The sequence below is a fragment of the Apus apus genome, chromosome 4 (genome assembly GCF_020740795.1).
Source record: "Apus apus isolate bApuApu2 chromosome 4, bApuApu2.pri.cur, whole genome shotgun sequence".
Classification (NCBI taxonomy): domain Eukaryota; kingdom Metazoa; phylum Chordata; class Aves; order Apodiformes; family Apodidae; genus Apus; species Apus apus.
This window is the reverse complement of record NC_067285.1, coordinates 47,367,656-47,385,390: the sequence shown is the minus strand read 5'-3', so window position 1 is coordinate 47,385,390 and position 17,735 is coordinate 47,367,656. Positions and strand designations below refer to the sequence as shown.

The 17,735-nt window shown below is 39.4% G+C and overlaps 1 protein-coding gene across 2 annotated transcripts in view; it reads left to right on the top strand.

The window, feature by feature from the left end:
- Positions 1-17,735, top strand: part of TNIP3 (TNFAIP3 interacting protein 3) — a 77,931-nt gene that overhangs the window by 41,768 nt on the left and 18,428 nt on the right. For both annotated transcript variants that reach the window (XM_051616846.1, XM_051616844.1), the window contains exons 8-13: positions 5,718-5,804; positions 6,960-7,049; positions 8,184-8,249; positions 9,573-9,704; positions 12,349-12,477; positions 17,233-17,349. In XM_051616846.1, the coding sequence (XP_051472806.1) occupies positions 5,718-5,804; positions 6,960-7,049; positions 8,184-8,249; positions 9,573-9,704; positions 12,349-12,477; positions 17,233-17,349 (621 nt within the window). The remainder of the gene's footprint in view (positions 1-5,717; positions 5,805-6,959; positions 7,050-8,183; positions 8,250-9,572; positions 9,705-12,348; positions 12,478-17,232; positions 17,350-17,735) is intronic.

The window sequence follows — 17,735 nt, the reverse complement described above, 5'->3', positions numbered from 1 at the left end:
GAGTGCCTGTGTCTCTAAATGTAGTTTGTCTAGGTGAGCGAACTATCTGGGTTTTTTTTAAGTGGTAAGCTGGAATGAGAGGTAAGACATTAGTGTGGCATCATTATTTTATACCTATTTAAGCTCTTCTCAGCAGATGTGTTTAATTTTGCTAAAGCCATTGTCAAAAAAAGGAAAACATATGATGAAATCTTTTATTGATTAGAACAACTGATAATTTCTAATTCACATCTACTTATCTATTCCCCGTTTTCTGTAACACCACTTACTGCTGCAATGAGCAGCAGGAGAGTATGAGAACAAGAGTGATTGCAAGCTCCAGTCTTGCAGGGGCCATGTAGAAATACCTGTCCTTAAAATGTGCCTCAGGAAGGAAAGGGTTCCTTGTTCTGTCTTCCTCAGAGCGGGAAACTGAAGGCCAAAAGGATCAAGCAATTTGCTATTTTAGTATAAGAAATCAAAGAATTATATTGCCTACCACAAAAAAGCAGCTTTGTTTTTCAGATTGAATTACGAAGGTGATTATATTCAACTGGAAAAATCTAGACTAAATATTATGCATCAAAACCCCAACTATTATTAAAAATTATTCATGCAGAATGTTTTCACTATATTTAGGGCTTCATGAAGATTTTACACACTGGAGGGTGTTTTCTGGGGGAGGTGAGGGCAAATGGAAGTATCAAATAGGAAAGGAGGAATAGCAACTAAAATAATTAGCCATGTGTCGATGTAGAGTTAAAGTTGACAGAGGTAAAGTATGTTATGGGATCAGTTGGTTGAAAAAACCCCAGTAAGCTTTCAAGCACCTAAACTGTTTTGGGTGTGAAGTGAGAAAGAGAAAAATTTCATTTAAAGGCTATCTGGACTTGCAACAACTACGTTGTGAACCTAAAAATAGCCTATTTGATACAGTTAAAAATTATTATCCAATTATTTGTCCATGAAACTTAGATTGGCGTTATCAGGCCTGAGTCTGCAAACATGTAGGTACTTGAGTAGCTGTGCCCTTACAGTTAGTCTCACTGGGGATGATGGACAAGTGGATAAAGGAAAACCTGCAGCAGAAGCCTGTGCTATGTTTTACTGACTCTGAAGCCGCATCTTGCTCTAATTTTATCTGGTTCCCACCTATTACGGCACACATTTGCATCTACACATGTGTTTCTGTTGGAGTGAGAACCTAACTGAACAGCATAAAAAGGTTGAGGCTGACATACTTACTTAAGGGAAAACCCCTTTCTACCACACTTCTTTGAGTGAAGCACGTGGTTTAGACAGGAAGAGGCAGTTTCTTCTTCTGGTTTCAGAGCTGATTTTATTCTTCAACTAAAATTTCTCGGTTTTTACCATTTCACCATGTGCACCAGAATGGGAAAAGAGTTTGCAATGAATATTTTAGCAAGCACTGCTGGCATAACAACAGCTTCAGGAATAAAGCCAAAAGCAAAGCTTGATCAAAATGTGAGCAAACAGAAGGGTCCCCAGAAGTACCCAAGTAGTCTCAGAGTAAATCTGGCTTCTACAGTTCTGCAGCTGAACAGTACAATAGATAAAAACCCACCCAACCAAACAAACCTGACAAACCTCACAGCAGATACCTGACATTCATTTGGTCATCATCAAGGAGTAATTCACTTTTACTTGAATAAAGCATTTTAAAAGTTCTTGGTTTCACTGCAGTTACTGCCAGACAGAATTTTCACAAGTGACAAGTAGCTTTTATTATCTTAATTTCCCAGAATAAAGATCCAACACTCTGAAAATGTGAAAGTCTTTGAAATTATGAAAATCTTTCACTATGAAAATGTTTCAAGGATATTTCTATATTTCTGTAATGCTGTTGTACAACTAATTTGTTCTTCATTGCTTAGCAGTAGACTGATAAACGTAGTGTCTTTATCTCTGCAATACCAAAGAAAATTAGTATTGTCATCTCCTTGTCTGTCTCCTGTCAGTGCTACTGACCGTTTTTACAGAGAGAGACAGCCATTTTGCTTCAGTTTCTCCTAGTTTTTTCTGGAAGAATACCACCACCTCAAAAGAGCTTGACCTTTTATTCCCTACTCACTGAAATTTTTTCTATTCACATAGATTTCAGACATATTCTTCTCTTTCCAATACCCAGTACTGTTCTAAACGTGGCAATTAGTACAGAAAAGTGCTTGTGAGGGATGGAACAAGTTACCTCTCTCCCCTCAAGCTGCTTGCACAACTGAACAGCACTGTTCTTGAATAGCACATTGTCTCCTTTTGAATGTATTTCCTATCAAATACGTTTAAGAGCATTTGACTTTAGGCACTGTGCAAATGTGCATCAGCGTTATCCATATGGATGCTAAGCTTGCCTGGTTAGGCACTGAAGAGTACTTAGTGCCATTTCTATTCTGTTGCATTTTGTGTGAAATACTCATGGTGAAGAGCAATAGCTAAGATGGTGCATGAAAATATGGCATTGTTTTTAACATGTATACCTAGGGTGAAGGGTAGTAACGAAGACAAGAGCTTCCATCCAGGCATGGCTAGCTCAGAGCTTATTATTGGTTAGCAAGGAGTGCTACATCTTTCAAACAAGACTGCAATGTTAGGTGAAAGATGTGCCCTATCAATGAGGCAATAAACTGCATTTGGTGATGGTGCCAAACTGTATGCAAACAACACCTATTTCAGCAAAATGGCAAAACTCAACTCAAAACTCTTACGCATAGTCCTGGTGTGGGAAAGGATTATGGCTGTTGTTGCTCAGTCACTGTGGTAAGCTCAAAGAGAGAGAAAATAGACAAGCTGTGAATTTGTCTATGAAACGTGCAGGTAATTTTGGCATGGAAAGGCAGAGATGTGGAGATGCTGTTTCTGTTATAGCCTTTGCTTTTCCAGGAGCTTCACCTTTTGCTCTAGCTCTCCCCAGTTCTCTCACAGTGTTATGGGGAGAGCGAAGAGCTTAAAGGAACAGTGTTGAAACTAGTTAAAATCTATATAAATGGCACCTTCAAATCCTCCAGTCTGACAGAGAATCATTCACTTTCAGTAGTCGTTAATACAGTAATTAAGATATCATGAACAAAGGACTTGGTGTCCTAATGACCACCTGGCTTTCCAGGAAACTTTTGAATGGAATAATAGTAACAACTGTGTGCACTCCGGGGTCTTAGCCTCATCCTCTCTTCAAACTAGTTTGACCACCAACATCTTTCAAGAGGGAGCTGGAGTTGATGAGTAGGGCTGTGCCCTGAGTTTGTTCTTCTCTCCCTGCTGCAGGGACTGCTCAGCACCTCATGTAGCACATTGCAGTGCGCTGTTGTGAGGGATTAGGAAACTGGGGCTGGTTTACAGTAGCAGGCCAGACCATAAAACACAGCTGTTCAACTTACACTTTCTCCCACAGCTTAGCTGCTGCTGGAATGGTAATGGACCTGCCGAGTGCGGGAGCTGGGGTAAGGGAGGGTGTCTGTGCTTGAGGGCTATTGCCCATGAGAGCAAGTGTGGAAAGGGAAGTTTTCTGATTGTATTTTTATGAAGTTCTCAGTGTTGGTATTTTCTAGATAGGCTGTTTCCATGAGTTTATAATCTGTAGGAGTGTTGCAGGCCAGTGCAAGGTGGCAGGACATTGTGAGAAGATGGTGGATGTTCGTGTCATTTGTGTCTAGTTACTACCATATCCTCTCCTTCAGCAGCTGCCTCTGAACTCCCCATGTGCCCTAACTTTAGTACAGTAAGAACCCAAAATCGTCCAGTGACAGCCTGCTGAGGGATGCTGCAGATGCAGCTGCTGCAGATGGGCAGACTGTGGGTGAAAGGAGATGTCATCATTCTCTGATCTGATATTAACATTTGGAAGACATTTAGCATTCAATTGAACAGTTTCCCTGTGTGTATTATAAGGGTATTGCCTTCTTCTGCAACAAGATTTGAAGTCATTAGGTGTAAGCTTTGATTTGACATAAACTTTGATAATATTATAATACTCTCTCCTTTTAAAAATGTGTGGTGCTTCCTCTTCCTTCTGCACTATGGGGATTTTACAGTTTAACTATTAGTAAGTTCTTTTCACTTTAGAAAGTGGTCTTCTTACATGTCTGTTTCCCAGAGGATGGCCTTCCTCTTGCACTCAACCCTGCTTTGGTGGTACAGAAGTTTACTTTGTTTTATTGTCTGACAGTTACAGGGTCGTATTTCTTACTGTATATTATACACTGCAGAACTGTCAAGAATTGCAGTTGTGGAAATCACGGTGCGTTACCAGCCAGTGGTTCTTCCTGGTTTAAACCAATGCAGTACCTGGGAGGGTTATGCTCAAAGACTAGTTTTGGTATAAGTACAGGGGAAATTCTTTCATTTTTTGATGAGTCAGATGAATCCTATGTAGAATCTAAAATGTCTTTATTAAAATAACATTTGGGGGGTTTCTTGGCTTTTTTTTTCCTTTATACCCCAGAAGTTTTCCAGCCACTACATAAGCCAGGAAAAAAATAAAGAAAACATCAGGTGGGGAGGATATATTTCATATGCAAATATTATAATAGCTTTCATTTAAGTTGGGTTTTGTATCTTGCAAAAGAGGAGTTGCTTAATCACACAGTACGAACCAGAGATCTGGAATGTGTTAAATTCCAGCATTTCACAGGATTACTTTACTTTGTCTAAATCTTTTTTGGAAACTGAAAGAACTCCCACAGATTTATATTAATTTAAGTCAGATATCACGGGCTAGCTTTCACTCCGTTTCTTGAAAAGGAAAATAAGCAACCTCTGCCCCCGCTGAAAAAGCCTCAGACCCAGAGATCATTCCACAATAAGGAAAATAATTTTTCTTTCATGCTTCCTTCTCAAAGCCTTCATTATTCACAGTGCCAAGACTGAAGACAGCAATAATTTGCACTTTTATATTTTGTCCTGACTTTGGATGTGAAGCCTGTGGAAGCCTTTTCTTTGTGAAACCTTTCTGTGAGTTTAACTTAGTAAGGTTAACTTCTCTTTCCAAATGGGAAACTAAGACACAAGTTTGAAGCGTTGGGTACCTTGAGTACTCAAGCAAAGACCTAAGTAGCTTGAAGCTAGATGTGTGCATAGATAAGGTAAGTTCTAGAACTTGCAGATACGATGTCCTTAGGAGAAGAATTACACCTGTCATTCTCCATCTCTGTACAACTTTTCTTCAGGGCAAGTAAATCAGTTTTCCAATCATGGTTTTCCCCTAAATGTGTTGGGTTTAGTATGGGTGTGCTCTTTCTTCCCCATAGCTGTTAACAGTCTTGCCTATTCTTTAGAAGCATGACTCACTGACTTTTCTGTCATGATAGTTCACACTGTCCTAGTGTCACTTAATACTTGTCATGCTTACATAAGTCCTTTTTTTTTTTTTCGACTGAAAGCAGGGATAGAAAACTCTGTCCTCTACTGAAAAAACATAGCCTTCCTTCCCTTAGATGTGCAACTTCCTCTCCTGGGGTGAACTGGCCAGTGGGTTGTGATTGTGATTTACATGCACACTAAGGCACTATTGCCTTGCCCAGCATATTAGTCATAGGCAGTGTGCTTCAACTCCTCTGGGAAGCCCCAGCAAGGAAGGAAGAAAAGGTTGAAATCAGAATTCCACCACTTATTTCTGAACCTCTGCTGCTTCCACAGACAGCACTCGTGGATCTTCTGGGTCTTAAGGCAGTTCTTCTGCTCCTTTAGCTAATGTAAAATATCTGTTTTGTTGCTCTTCTTCAAAGACTCGTAGTGAAGCAAATGCTCAAGGCCATCTTGGATGTGCATGGGAAGGTATGAGTGACATGGAAGCCCCAGCAGATCCACTAAATGTAAGTGACTGTTTTGGCTGTCCTCTGAAGTAATGTCTGATGAACAAGAATGGCTCGAACTGGTGCAGCCACCATTTGTGTCACTCGGTAGATTGACAATTATGGGCTCATTTTTGTGTCCAGTAGATTTGTCCAAATGATTTATGTTGTTTAAGGAGGAAATGTTAGAAATATTTTTGGATACAGCCCTTGTAGAAAGAAAACCTTCCCTATCAGGTTTCCCTTCCTACCCTCTAAAATTATCTGATTATTTTAATTTGTTTTACACAAATGGTAGAAAGTGGTTAATTTTAGTGACCCAACAACTCTGAGCAGTGTTTGGGCCAGTTGGTGCCAAGTGTATACATAGCTATTAGGTTTTTGGGTTGTCCTGTACACTTTAATAGGACTCCCAAGGTATGCACCTGAGGCTCAGATTCTGAAAACAATAATGCCATTTTTTCCAGTACAGTTCTCCTAATATTTATGTATCTCTCCATCTATATTCTAACAGATCACATGTTTGTTTTTGTGACAATCTGTAGAAACTTCTTGGAAATTATGATGTATGACATTACCATGATAAAAATGAGGGGTTTAGCTGCTGTTGTTCTGTATGGGCAAACCTCCACACTTTGAAAAATGGAACAATTGCAGACTGATTTCCTGATTTATCTGAATGGCCTATTTATTTTCTGTATTGCTTGTTTTGAACCCATTATGCTAAAGTTTTTTGCCTTGGGTCTGCAAGCACTTACCAGGGGCAATATGGCTAATTATCCTAGTTCTCGTAAATGAAGGGTATTACTTATACCCGCTTTAACTTATGCTAAACTTTTGTGGCTTGTACTACTTGTTTGTATTACCATCTGTAAGATAATTAAAATCCTATTTTGTGCTTTATGTCTCAGATGGTACAAATAGACAGAATTTTGTTTGTTTCTGTTTGCATAATGCTTCAATTAGAACACAGACTGAGCAGGGTTGAAGCAGATGTACGCTTCAGAATCTGATGTCAGAAGATGTAAAGGTCCTGAAATAATTGAAATGTAAGAAAATGTTAAGTTTCAGCCTCTTTACACACACATGACAGGGTGGATTGGAGCTTTATATGATAATTTTGACTTGAAGAGAGGATGCTGAAAGCATTAATTTTTGAACATTTATTTTCTCCAGTCAAGGCACATATTACTGACCAAAAAGAAGACTAAATCAGCCAGCTCTCTTGAACAACAGATCCTCTCACTGGAAAGACAGAGGCGAGAGGTAATCTTAAGTTTACCCTTAACCTTTACATACAAAACCTGAAGACAGACATCGCAGTATCAGTAGTTATGCCTGGGACAGGAAATCACTGAATTATTTATCACTGTTGTTTGCACTGTGTTTATGCTGCAGTTGGTTTTACCTGCCAGTCCAGCAAGGCCTGTGTTTTTCCTGAAGAATCTCATCCTGCACACAGTTTCTTTGTGGAGATTTTCTGCTTTGCATTTCTTCAAAGCCCAGATTTTGCTAGCACTTAAAATTATGTTTAAACATGTTCCTATAGTCCTACTTCTCTCTGCCGAGCTAGACAGAGTTATATTTGCAGAACTGTCCCTAAAAACAAATGATGACTTATTGTAACGTGGCTATGAACCTAGGAAAGCAGAGATTTAAATAGTACAAAGGGCAAATTTTCTTAATGAGCACTATTGTAAAAGCCAAGGAACCACTATGAGTAAGAGCCAATGGTGTCTTTGTCACAGGTAGCAACAAACTGGAAGTCGTTAATTTGCTGAGCATCATAAAGGGTTGACCCTATATCCTACAAACGAAAATGCTTCAGAAGGTCATATTTGGCTTTCTGCAATCAAAATGCACACAAACTGACTTCACTCCTACCACTTGCATGCATGGTGTTGGCCAGTCTGCCCACCTTGCATGTGCATGCTTGTGGTTGCTCAGTTTAGTGACACTGAGAAAGGCAAGCGGAATTTGCACCCAGTGGTAAGTGCAGTCAGTAGGAGTCTTCAATTCACTTTTTTGAAATCCAGGACCTCCTAACTGAAAATATATTTAGGGATCTTGAAGCAAACTAACAAGGAAATCCTTGGACATTTAGGAGTTACAGCTTGGAATTTGTACAGTGTTGCAAATTACTCACCTGTAGCTTGTGTATTTGCGTGTCTTCTATGTTACTTCCTGAACGTTCACATACTTGAACTGAAATACCAAAGCACTGGCAGATGAGCTGTAAAGTTTGCCAAACCTTAAACTTTCTTTTTCTGAAATGAACTGGTCAAATAGTGAGGAGGCTGTGGACACTCATAGCTGGAAAATTAGAATGCCAGTCTGTTCATTAGTTATTTGACAGTGTTAAAATAAGGGATATTTACGGTGACTTCCTGATAATTACAGCTGCTGGAGGTGAACAAGCAATGGGATCATCAATTCAGACGTATGAAACAGCTTTATGAAAAACAGGTAACAATGTTGACTACTACTATTGGAATATTTGTCATCTGCTGATAGTTAAGTCTGTGCTTAAATACCAACCAACCATAGTTATAGGAAGTATCTTAGGGAGGAAAGGCATTATGTTTACTTTGTCTTAACTCACTCGTTAAATAAAGCTTTATCACATAAAAGTGAAGCTAATGCATGTTCAGTCTTGAGTAGGACAAAATAACAAGAGCAGGAGGGCATCCCCTGAATAAGTAGGGACCTAACAGCAGACACTTCATGCCCTCCACAAAGTAACAAAAATTGCTCATACATCAGAGCACAACTGGCTGAAAATTAGCCTGCAGGGTCTGGTGTGCCGGGCCACTGATCTGCATCGTCATCACATTATTTGTTCTTGTCTCTTCTCTTGTGGCTGGCTTGTGAAGCCTGGAAGCTCACTAGGTCTGCCTGTAGTGGGGGAACTCTCAGATAAATCCTCCTTTAATGCTGCCTTCTATAAGCAGGGATACTTTTTTACTTTTGAGAAACTGCCCTATAATAAAGCTCATAATATTATTTTTTTTTTAAAATAAATAAATACTTTTCCATAGAATCATAGAATGTCTTGGGTTGGAAGCTAAGTTTTTTTCTTTTGGTTAAGACCTGTCGGCACAGCTTTCATTCCCTGCTTGTGGCTTTGTGGCATCTTTGCTGCAGACATTATAATCAGATGCCCAGGAAATTGGTTGCTTATAATTTTGCCTGGTATTCAAAAAACCAAGTTGGTTCACTGACACTTCTCATCTCCTGTTTCGTTTTATGAAAAGGAAGTTTACAAATGACCTCATGTGTTTATCAGGAAAATTTTCTCTCTGATATTTTCCAGTAAGCTTTACTGAGATCTGGATTTATTTTTCCCCCCCTGCCCTCAAAGAAGAGGAATTTAAATGGATCTTCCTCATTTAGAATGTGACCATTTTATGCCTCTGGCTAGACCATTTAGATATGCACCACTGCAGAGAGAGTCCAAATTGCAAAAGGAAAAATGAAAGAACAATAAATGGAAAAGTCATTTGTAGGGACAGATCCATGGTAACTGTTTTTTGGCAGAAAAGCAGTGCAAGACCCAAGTGGGTTATAATCCCAACAGAGAATTTGCTTGGGGTCATTGGGAGTCTCCACTGCAGACAGAGCAGCAGAACCTGGAGGGTGGGGAGGAGAAAGTCAATGTCTGGGGTCTTTATGCATGACCAGATCCACTCCTTCACACCAATCAGTAGGAAGGATTTGAGGGCACCTTCAAGGAGCTGTACCTTTCTGGATTCCCTGTCAGTCCGTCATGTTGTGTCGCTTGCTTTTCAGCTGGCAGAAATGAAAGCAAAACTGGATGTGTCAGAGAGGAGAGTCAGTGAGCTGGAAGAAGAGAGGCATCGGCAGCATCCAGAAGATGAGAGATTGCAAGCCCTGGGCAGGGAGAGACCATTGCAGGAGATGGTAGGAAGGTGCCCTCTGTAACCTTGTTCGTGCTCAGCACTGAGCCCTGTCTTGCCTTTCCTCTTTCTCCTCTTGAGAGTGGCAGGGCGTGGGTTGTCACACAGCAATGAGATGAGATTGTAGTGTGGAGTGCTCTTCAGTATTGAACCCAAGGCAGTGGCTGATCTTCTGTCAGATCAGAGAAACAGATGTATGGAGCCTTTTCAACAGAAATGGTCGGAGAACACAGCGTTAGTGTGCGTGGGGGAGTAAAGAGCAGATTGATACAAATACTGGGGAGATTTCCTTCCTCACTGTTCAGTTTGGGGTGAATTGCTTTGTGAGTGAAACTGCTACCATAATTTCAAGTAGAATAGAAACATCATTGTAGATGTTACCCAAAGTGCTTGGCAATAAATACTTGAAGGAAAGAGTTCGGCTCCAGACATGCATGTTTTGGTATTGACAATATAGCCTTTATACATGTGCTACTGTTGCAGCTCCCTGCAAATATTAGAAATGTAGTCAGTCAAGTTACTAGGGCTGAAAGCGCCTGGGTTGATCAGCTGCTCTAACAGAGGATTCACCTCACCCTAATAGTGGCTTGGGCATCTCTCTCATGATTCCTTAGGCAGAGGCTCTTGTGTAGCTATTCACGTATCAAGTTAGACCCCTAAGCTGAATTCCCACTGCAGTAAAACCACCAACCTGAGTGATCGCCGCATAGATGGCCAAAGTATACACAAAACTTTGTGCCCCATTGTACAGGCACCACTTGCTATTCTCATTCTGCTTCACGTTACCATACACTTCATGTCCTCTTGTCAGAGTTTCTGGATGGTGCTCTGAAGGCTGAAGTCGGGCGTCTCCATTTGTGTGATAACATGAAACAAACCTGAAAACAAGCGGCAATCACATCACTTCCAGGCTCAGATGAAATGCTAGTTAACTACTGCAGGAGAAGAAATGCAAATCCCTTAGCTTTTATCTTCATAAACAGAACATTCCTCTTACTTGCTTATCAATTACAGTATGGTCTTAGCTAAGCACATGACTAATTTCCAACCAACAGGAACTTCCATATGCTTTAAAGCAAATAATGTTATGTGCTTGCTGAATCACTCCCTGTATTTGCTCTGACTGTGGATTCAATGCAAGACAATCCATCTTCCTGTTTATATTACTAAGGTTTTTGCTGCCTGCCCTTTAGTATATGATAGCTGTGAAATGTAGCCCTAACTACCTATTTGAAAAGGTAAGGGAGAGCACTACACTCTCCAAATTTTTTAACTGCATAAATGAACAATGAAGTAAATGACTAGAATAAACAGGGACAGGTTAACCTGCATGGAACTTCAGCCTTAGGTCAGCGATTTCTTTACATGTTATATACTCAGCCAGTAAGTTCTTCTGTTTATTCTGAATTTCTTTACTTTTTGGATGTCGTGCATAGATGCAGACCTACACATTTGCGGAGGCAGCTGCTAGAAGTAGAGATTTTTGAATGAGCAACAAGGATTGTTACTCAGGTTATCCTGTGCTGCTCATAGCTTACTGTGATGCACTTCTCATGTGCCCAAACCTTAAAATCTTCAAACTAGCTGGCTGCACAGAGATATGCCTGTTGCACAGAAAAAAACACATTCATATGGTGTTCTGTGTGTGAGATTATTGGATCTCATTTTTTCCTTCAGATAAAGGAGCTGCAGAAGAATATTTGGAATACTTCTTTCTTTTGTTGTTTGTTTGTTTGTAGATCAGGCCATTCTGTTTCATATGTCTAAACAACTTTGGTTTAAGACAGTCTGTCAAAAGCAGGCTATTGAGGAATTTATTACTCTGCAAGAGAAGCTTACATAATACCATTTGCTTCAGGGTTTGATTCAGATCTAAGCTCCTTTCACCATAAATTGAAAATAGCTATGCCTAAAGCGATAGGAGAAGAGAATCAAACTTAAAGTTTGGTCTATCTCAGTATAATTCCTAGAATACCACCTTGAACAACGTAGTGTGTAAATCCTGGTGCAAGTAGGGGCATCTTCCTGGTAGTTTGCTGGATTGGCAACAGTGTAGGCACACACACTTGGAAGAGTCAAGCTCATGTCAACAGCTGCTGTGATGATGTCAAAGAAAGCAGACTTGTAAGCCTTGGTTGGTAGCTTGCTAATTATTGAGCAGACTGAGACCTGCCTCAGTTTCTCATGTAGTGGAAAAAGTCCCCAGACTATGTGATACTGAGATTTGGTTTTGTCTTTAATGTTGTATGACACTTGGAACACTTGGGACTCCACCAGTGTTTAGCCCTGGCCTTATGCTATGAGTACATAAGAGCAATGCAGGTTTGGGATAATCATCTGTATGGCACTGATCTGCTTGGCCTGCCAGCTTTTTCATGTCTTTGTCCAACTGCAGGCTGTAGAGAGCAAGGATTTAGTCTGGTATGTTGTCTCTGTCACATCATATGGTGAGTGTTCAAAACTATTTCAACAGACTTTGTCATATCTGGGTTTTACTAACCATCCGCCTTCCTGTTGCTTCCCTTCCCAGCTGTGTTTGGGACAATAAAAAGGCAGCACGTCTGCCAGACAGCAGATATTCTGAAAATTGTTCTGGAAAAATGGTTCCATCTGCATTTTAGCAGCATCTCTCTATTTTTGCATCCCAGAAAGAAACAAAAGTCCTTAGTGAAGCTCTCCATGAAATGAAGGAAGAGAACAAGCTCCTGAAGCAGAAGAATGCCTCAATGGTCAGAAAGAAAGAACACTATGAGTGTGAAATAAGTCGTCTCAATAAGGTATGAACAAGAGTAAGCCCCTGACCAGGACCTCTTCCTTTAATTCTAGGGTCTTTATTCTCAACCAGTGACACTACCAGATGTCCATCTTTTCAATCTTGGGTGAACAATGTGTTCATGGTAGCAAACTCATGGTCACTGTTCAGGAGATGAGGAAACAAGCAGGAACTTTCTTTAGCTGATACCTGTCTATGCTCTTCTTTGCAAATAGTAGTGTTGCATTGTAAAGAGGAAAGTTAAGAGAATCTTTGGCTTCTGCTGTGAAACCTCTCTACCTGTCATATCAAAGCTTCTTCTATGTTCTCCTTCCTTCGAACAAAAGTGAAATGGCACAAAGATGCTTCAGTATGCATATAGTGAAACACTGTAATTAAAAAAAATAGAGTTTAAAAATTGTTGGTTTACATCTACTCTGTTTGAGAATAATGGCTTCTTTTCACAAGGTATGTTCCTGTCTTTTTAAATGAATACACATGTATGTTCATACATGTAAGTATTATGTGTATATATTTCATTGATGAAATAGCCAAATAAATAACATGGGATTTATTTTTTTTAACTGAAGGAAAGTAATACATGTAACTTTGTTTAATCAAAAGATCACATAAAGCAGTGGGTGTTTTCTAACATTTTTTTTTTTTTCCTGGTGAACCACAAACACTTCCTGAGGAAATGAACTGCAGTAACCATTGCCATGTAGCTTTTAAGTGATACAAAAGCTAAGGGACCATGATGTGCAAAAGTCAAGGCAAAAAAGTAGTGTCTCCATATTAAAAAATCTCACAGAACATATGAACACTGGCTCTTTCTGAAATGCACTGACAGGACTTGCTCAAAGCCTCAGTGTATCTTTCATTTGAGGTCTTGTTTGTAAAATAATTTATTTCAATATTTTATTTTGCTCTTTTATCTTGTGGTGTGGTTGGAACTGAGGCAGATGGATAAATAGACCCTTCTTTTAAATGAAACATCAATTTCATGCAACACACTTTCCAACAAATAGTTTACTGATTTTCTGTCACTTCGCATCCTTTGAATCTCATGTTATGAGTACAGGTAAGACTGGAAGGCACCTTATGTGCCCTTTTAAGTCTAGTTTTCTGCTCTTGCGGTTTCAGTGACATATTCTCCAAAATCAAAACAACTCTTTCCTTAAAAATACCGAAGCTTTTTCTACTGTGCTTTTGTTGGAAGGCTGTTCTGGAGCTGTAACCCTTCTTGCATTAGATGCTTTCATCTCTTTCAATTGGCCTAATTTATTCTGGCCAGATGTTGTTAATTTGTTCTTCTGCTGGTGGTGTTGAACAGATCTGCTTCTCACATGGGCATCTCTGTCCCCTTCATGAAGCAGAACTGTCCTCTAGTGAAAATATGATTGCTGTCAGGGGCACTTGCTCTTTCCCTGTAGCTACACAGAGCAGTTGTATTTTCACGGGAGGACAGTTTAGCTAAAATGACCCATCTCTTTTAATCTTCTGAAATACAGCTATGCCTGCTAATAAGAATGTTTTTTTCATCTCAGTCATTTTAAGCTGTTTATTTCCCATTTCATGCAAGATACTACTACTTGTTTCTGAGTACATTAACTGTTTTGCTTTAGGTACATCGACCTTTTTACTTCCTGTTTCATCCAGCTTTAATCTGGTCATCCAGACTACCCAAAGCAGAGACCCATCTGATCCTACTTTGAATGTCTGCAGCATGAAAGTGGTGTTGCAATGCAAAAACAGTTTGCAACACTATATCCCAATTTTATTTGCTTTCCTGTGGCTGTTCAAGTACAAGCCAAATTTCTGACTTATTTCATAATTTGCTGCAGCACCATCTCAATTGTTATTTAAACATAGACTAGTAAGCTCTAATTTATTTCCTCTGGTAAGAAAATCTGTTTTTTATGAAATACATCAGATTAAAGAGTGCTTTACTTAATACCAGTTCTCATGTCTACAAGGCAATTCTCTTCCAAATTTCCACCCAAGCTTAACACACTCTTGAGGTTAGATTAAGACGTTTCTAGGTGCATAGACCACTTGTCCTTTTTGTTGCTTTGGAAAGCAAAGTAGTTCTAGGTGCCTAGAAGTTCTTAGTCATTTCTCAGATTTGCTACCTTGAAATTACTGAGCTCAGTTATTTACTTTTAATTTCAAGTGTTTATCAGGATTTTATTCGCAGTTGTTTGTTAAAACTAGTGGAATACTAATATCTTAATTTCTTCCACAAATGACTCTAAAGCAGCCCCACGTTTTGTCAGTTCAGAGTGATGGGAATTTTGCAAGATAAATATCCTGGTTACAGCTCTGAGTATTAACTTTAGTGTCCATTTTATACTTGGGACCTAAATCTCCTATAATGACATAATTGTTAATAATTTGCTGTTGATCTAATGGCAGCATTACAAAATTTTACCTTTTTTCCCCCCATACCTAGCACTTCTCAAAATGACTCTTATAATCTTTCCTCAAAGATTTTGATCTGGGCTTACGATGATGCTAAACAAATTCAGCATTATACATGCTCCAGTTTCCTATTTTATGTGAGATTATAAAATGAAGACTCACGGTACTGCTTCCAAATGGGGTTTAAAAAATCCTCACCTTATTTTTCTCTACTGTGAACCTTCTGAAGATTGAATTTTCTGGATTTTTCTGGTTTTTGTTGTTTTTTTTCTTCATAATTCTCAGATGAAGAATCTCCTCAAAAAAACCCAACAACCCAAATAAAAAATACCCTGAAGAGTTGCCCAAATAACTACTATGTCTATGTCATGATATAATTCCAGGAAGTGAACTGCAAGAAAAATATGTTTATGTAGTGATATTTGTTCAAGAATTAATAGATCAGTCAACATCTTATGTGAATATATATAATTAATTGCAAAGGTGTTTTACCATTTGGTAATGTTGGGATGGCCATGATTAGTAAGATACGTCCTAATAAAAGACTTTAACAGAAGACAGAGCTATATAAAAAGTGAGTGCAGCAGATGACTGGGAAAATGATGTGTTGTAAAGGAAACAAGACAGTTATCTTTGCTTTGGGGTATCTGAAGCACTTGCTTTTGAGGTTGGTTAAATATTAGAAGAGGTTGCCTGGAGAGGCCATGAAATAATTTTCCTTGGAAGACAGTCCCTGAGTAACCTGACCTCTTTGGCCTGGCTCTGAGCAGGAGTTTGGGCCTCTGGAGGTCCCCTGCCACCCAAATAAGGCTGGTGATTCTGTGGTTGTCACCAAGATGGAGATGTGTCCCGTGTAGACAGGGGGTAGCAGAAAAACACGTTTCATTTGCCTTTGTCCTTAGTAGTATGCTTAACAAACCACGTGCCTGGAATGGATCTGGGCTGGAGTCAGCTAGGGAACGTGTCATATGATATTGTCAAACTTCACTGACTCTCATTACTGCTGGCCATCCATGCCCAAGCTAAACACCTTTGTGAAGCTTGCTTTTATAATTTATTTTACTATTTATGCAGAGCACTGCAATGTCATCATTTAAAAAGGATTAGCAGGGGCTCAAAGGGGAAAAAGGAGGGTTAGTCAGTAAGCTGTCAATCCTCCCATGTTTATGTTCAACCTTACTTATGGATTGACATGGCACATTGACGTGGCACACACAAGCTTTGCCACTATTATACCAATCTATCTTCTCCACAATGCTTAGGAACAGTAGCTCATCAGATAAAAATCCTCCCTTTTCTCTTCTGTGCTCTCCATGGAAACTGCTAATTTTTATTAATTTTTTTGTTGTTGCCCTTTTGTTAGTTAATACTAATCCTTGGGTTATTTTAGATACTTGTTTTCCTGCTTGGACACTTCTCCCTCTGACTCTTCCCTCTTCAGATTATCTTCCCTCTTTCCCTTATTTCATGAATGAAGTGTGGCCAGCAAGGGAGAGCAGGGGATCATTATGAGGAGCTGAACTTTCTAAAATGGATGAAGTTAGCTGAGTCTAAGTCTTATGTGAGAGACATTGAAAAGGACTGAATGGGGAATATTTGTGCTAGAGTAAAAAAAAGTGAAATGTGTGTTTATAGACAGAGAGGGGTAAGAGACACTTAAAATTTATTCCAGTCAAAGGGAGAGCTGTGTAATGCTGTTAAAAATAAACAAAATCTGCAAAGCACTATGGCAGAATTTGACTGGAAAATAGAGTAAGAGCATTACCAGTGTAGTGTGTGTATTCATAACTCCCTCTAGTGACAAGCTATAGAGACTGCAAAACTTCCTCTCAACTGGAGGTTTTATTTCGGTTCCAGTTGAAGAAATTTGTACTCTTAGAGAAAAAAAAAAAAAAGTTTCCGTCTGACCTTAATGTAGTCACGTTTTTAGGCTGCCTTTGAACATCACTTTTATGTTCCTGGGTTTTTTATTTCATTGTTTTTGGCCTCAGCTGAGTACAGATACCTTTCTTTGTTTTCTCTAATTCTGACTTGCATGGGGAAATGGTGTTTATGAATGAGATTTGCTGCTGTGATTTCCATAGGTAAATGCAAAGCAAAAGTAAAAGCACAGTCTCCTAAATGGCACTGTCTCAAATTCATGGATGTAGGGTAGGCACTTTGAAAATTTGGAACAAGTCATGAATTTTTATTATTCACAGGGTTTATATTGAGTGTATATAATTGAAGAAACGGCAAGTGAAGGGAAAACCGTGCAAGTCTGTGACTCACTGTAATCTGCTTAGAGAGCAAACATTCTAATTATTTAAAAATATTATAGTGAATCCCTTTTTAGTGATTTTGCTGTTTGACGTTGCAGGCCCTTCGAGATGTGTTGAAAAAGCAGCACTCACCTGTTCCTGGGACTTCTTCAGAGAAAGGTGACAGGAACAGCATTGAGGACATGAAAACCCAAGTTGAAGTTCTCAGACAGCAGGTGAGAGCAGCTGAAAGTAAGCCTGTGTGGGTTTCATACAGTATAGTTCTGCCCTCCCAAGAATTATGCCTGCTAGACTTGCTATGTAGAACTTTGAAAAGGAAGAACCAGTTTAGCTGTAGCCCATTCAAATGGTGTTTCTGAAGACGCTGTCATCACAGTAGTGTCCATGAAGTGAAACTGAGTCCTTGCAAAGGACTGGAGCAAGGACTCAGTGTAGGACTCAGAGCAGCAGGGTGGCTCTCCTGACCCTTGGAGATGTCCTGCCAGCTCTCTGCTAGGGGCTGAATTCAATTCATAGGGATTGCTATCATGTCTTCTGCTCATTTTTTTCTTAGAATCTGAAAGTTTAGTGAATTGTCTAAGAATCCTAGTCTTGGAAAACT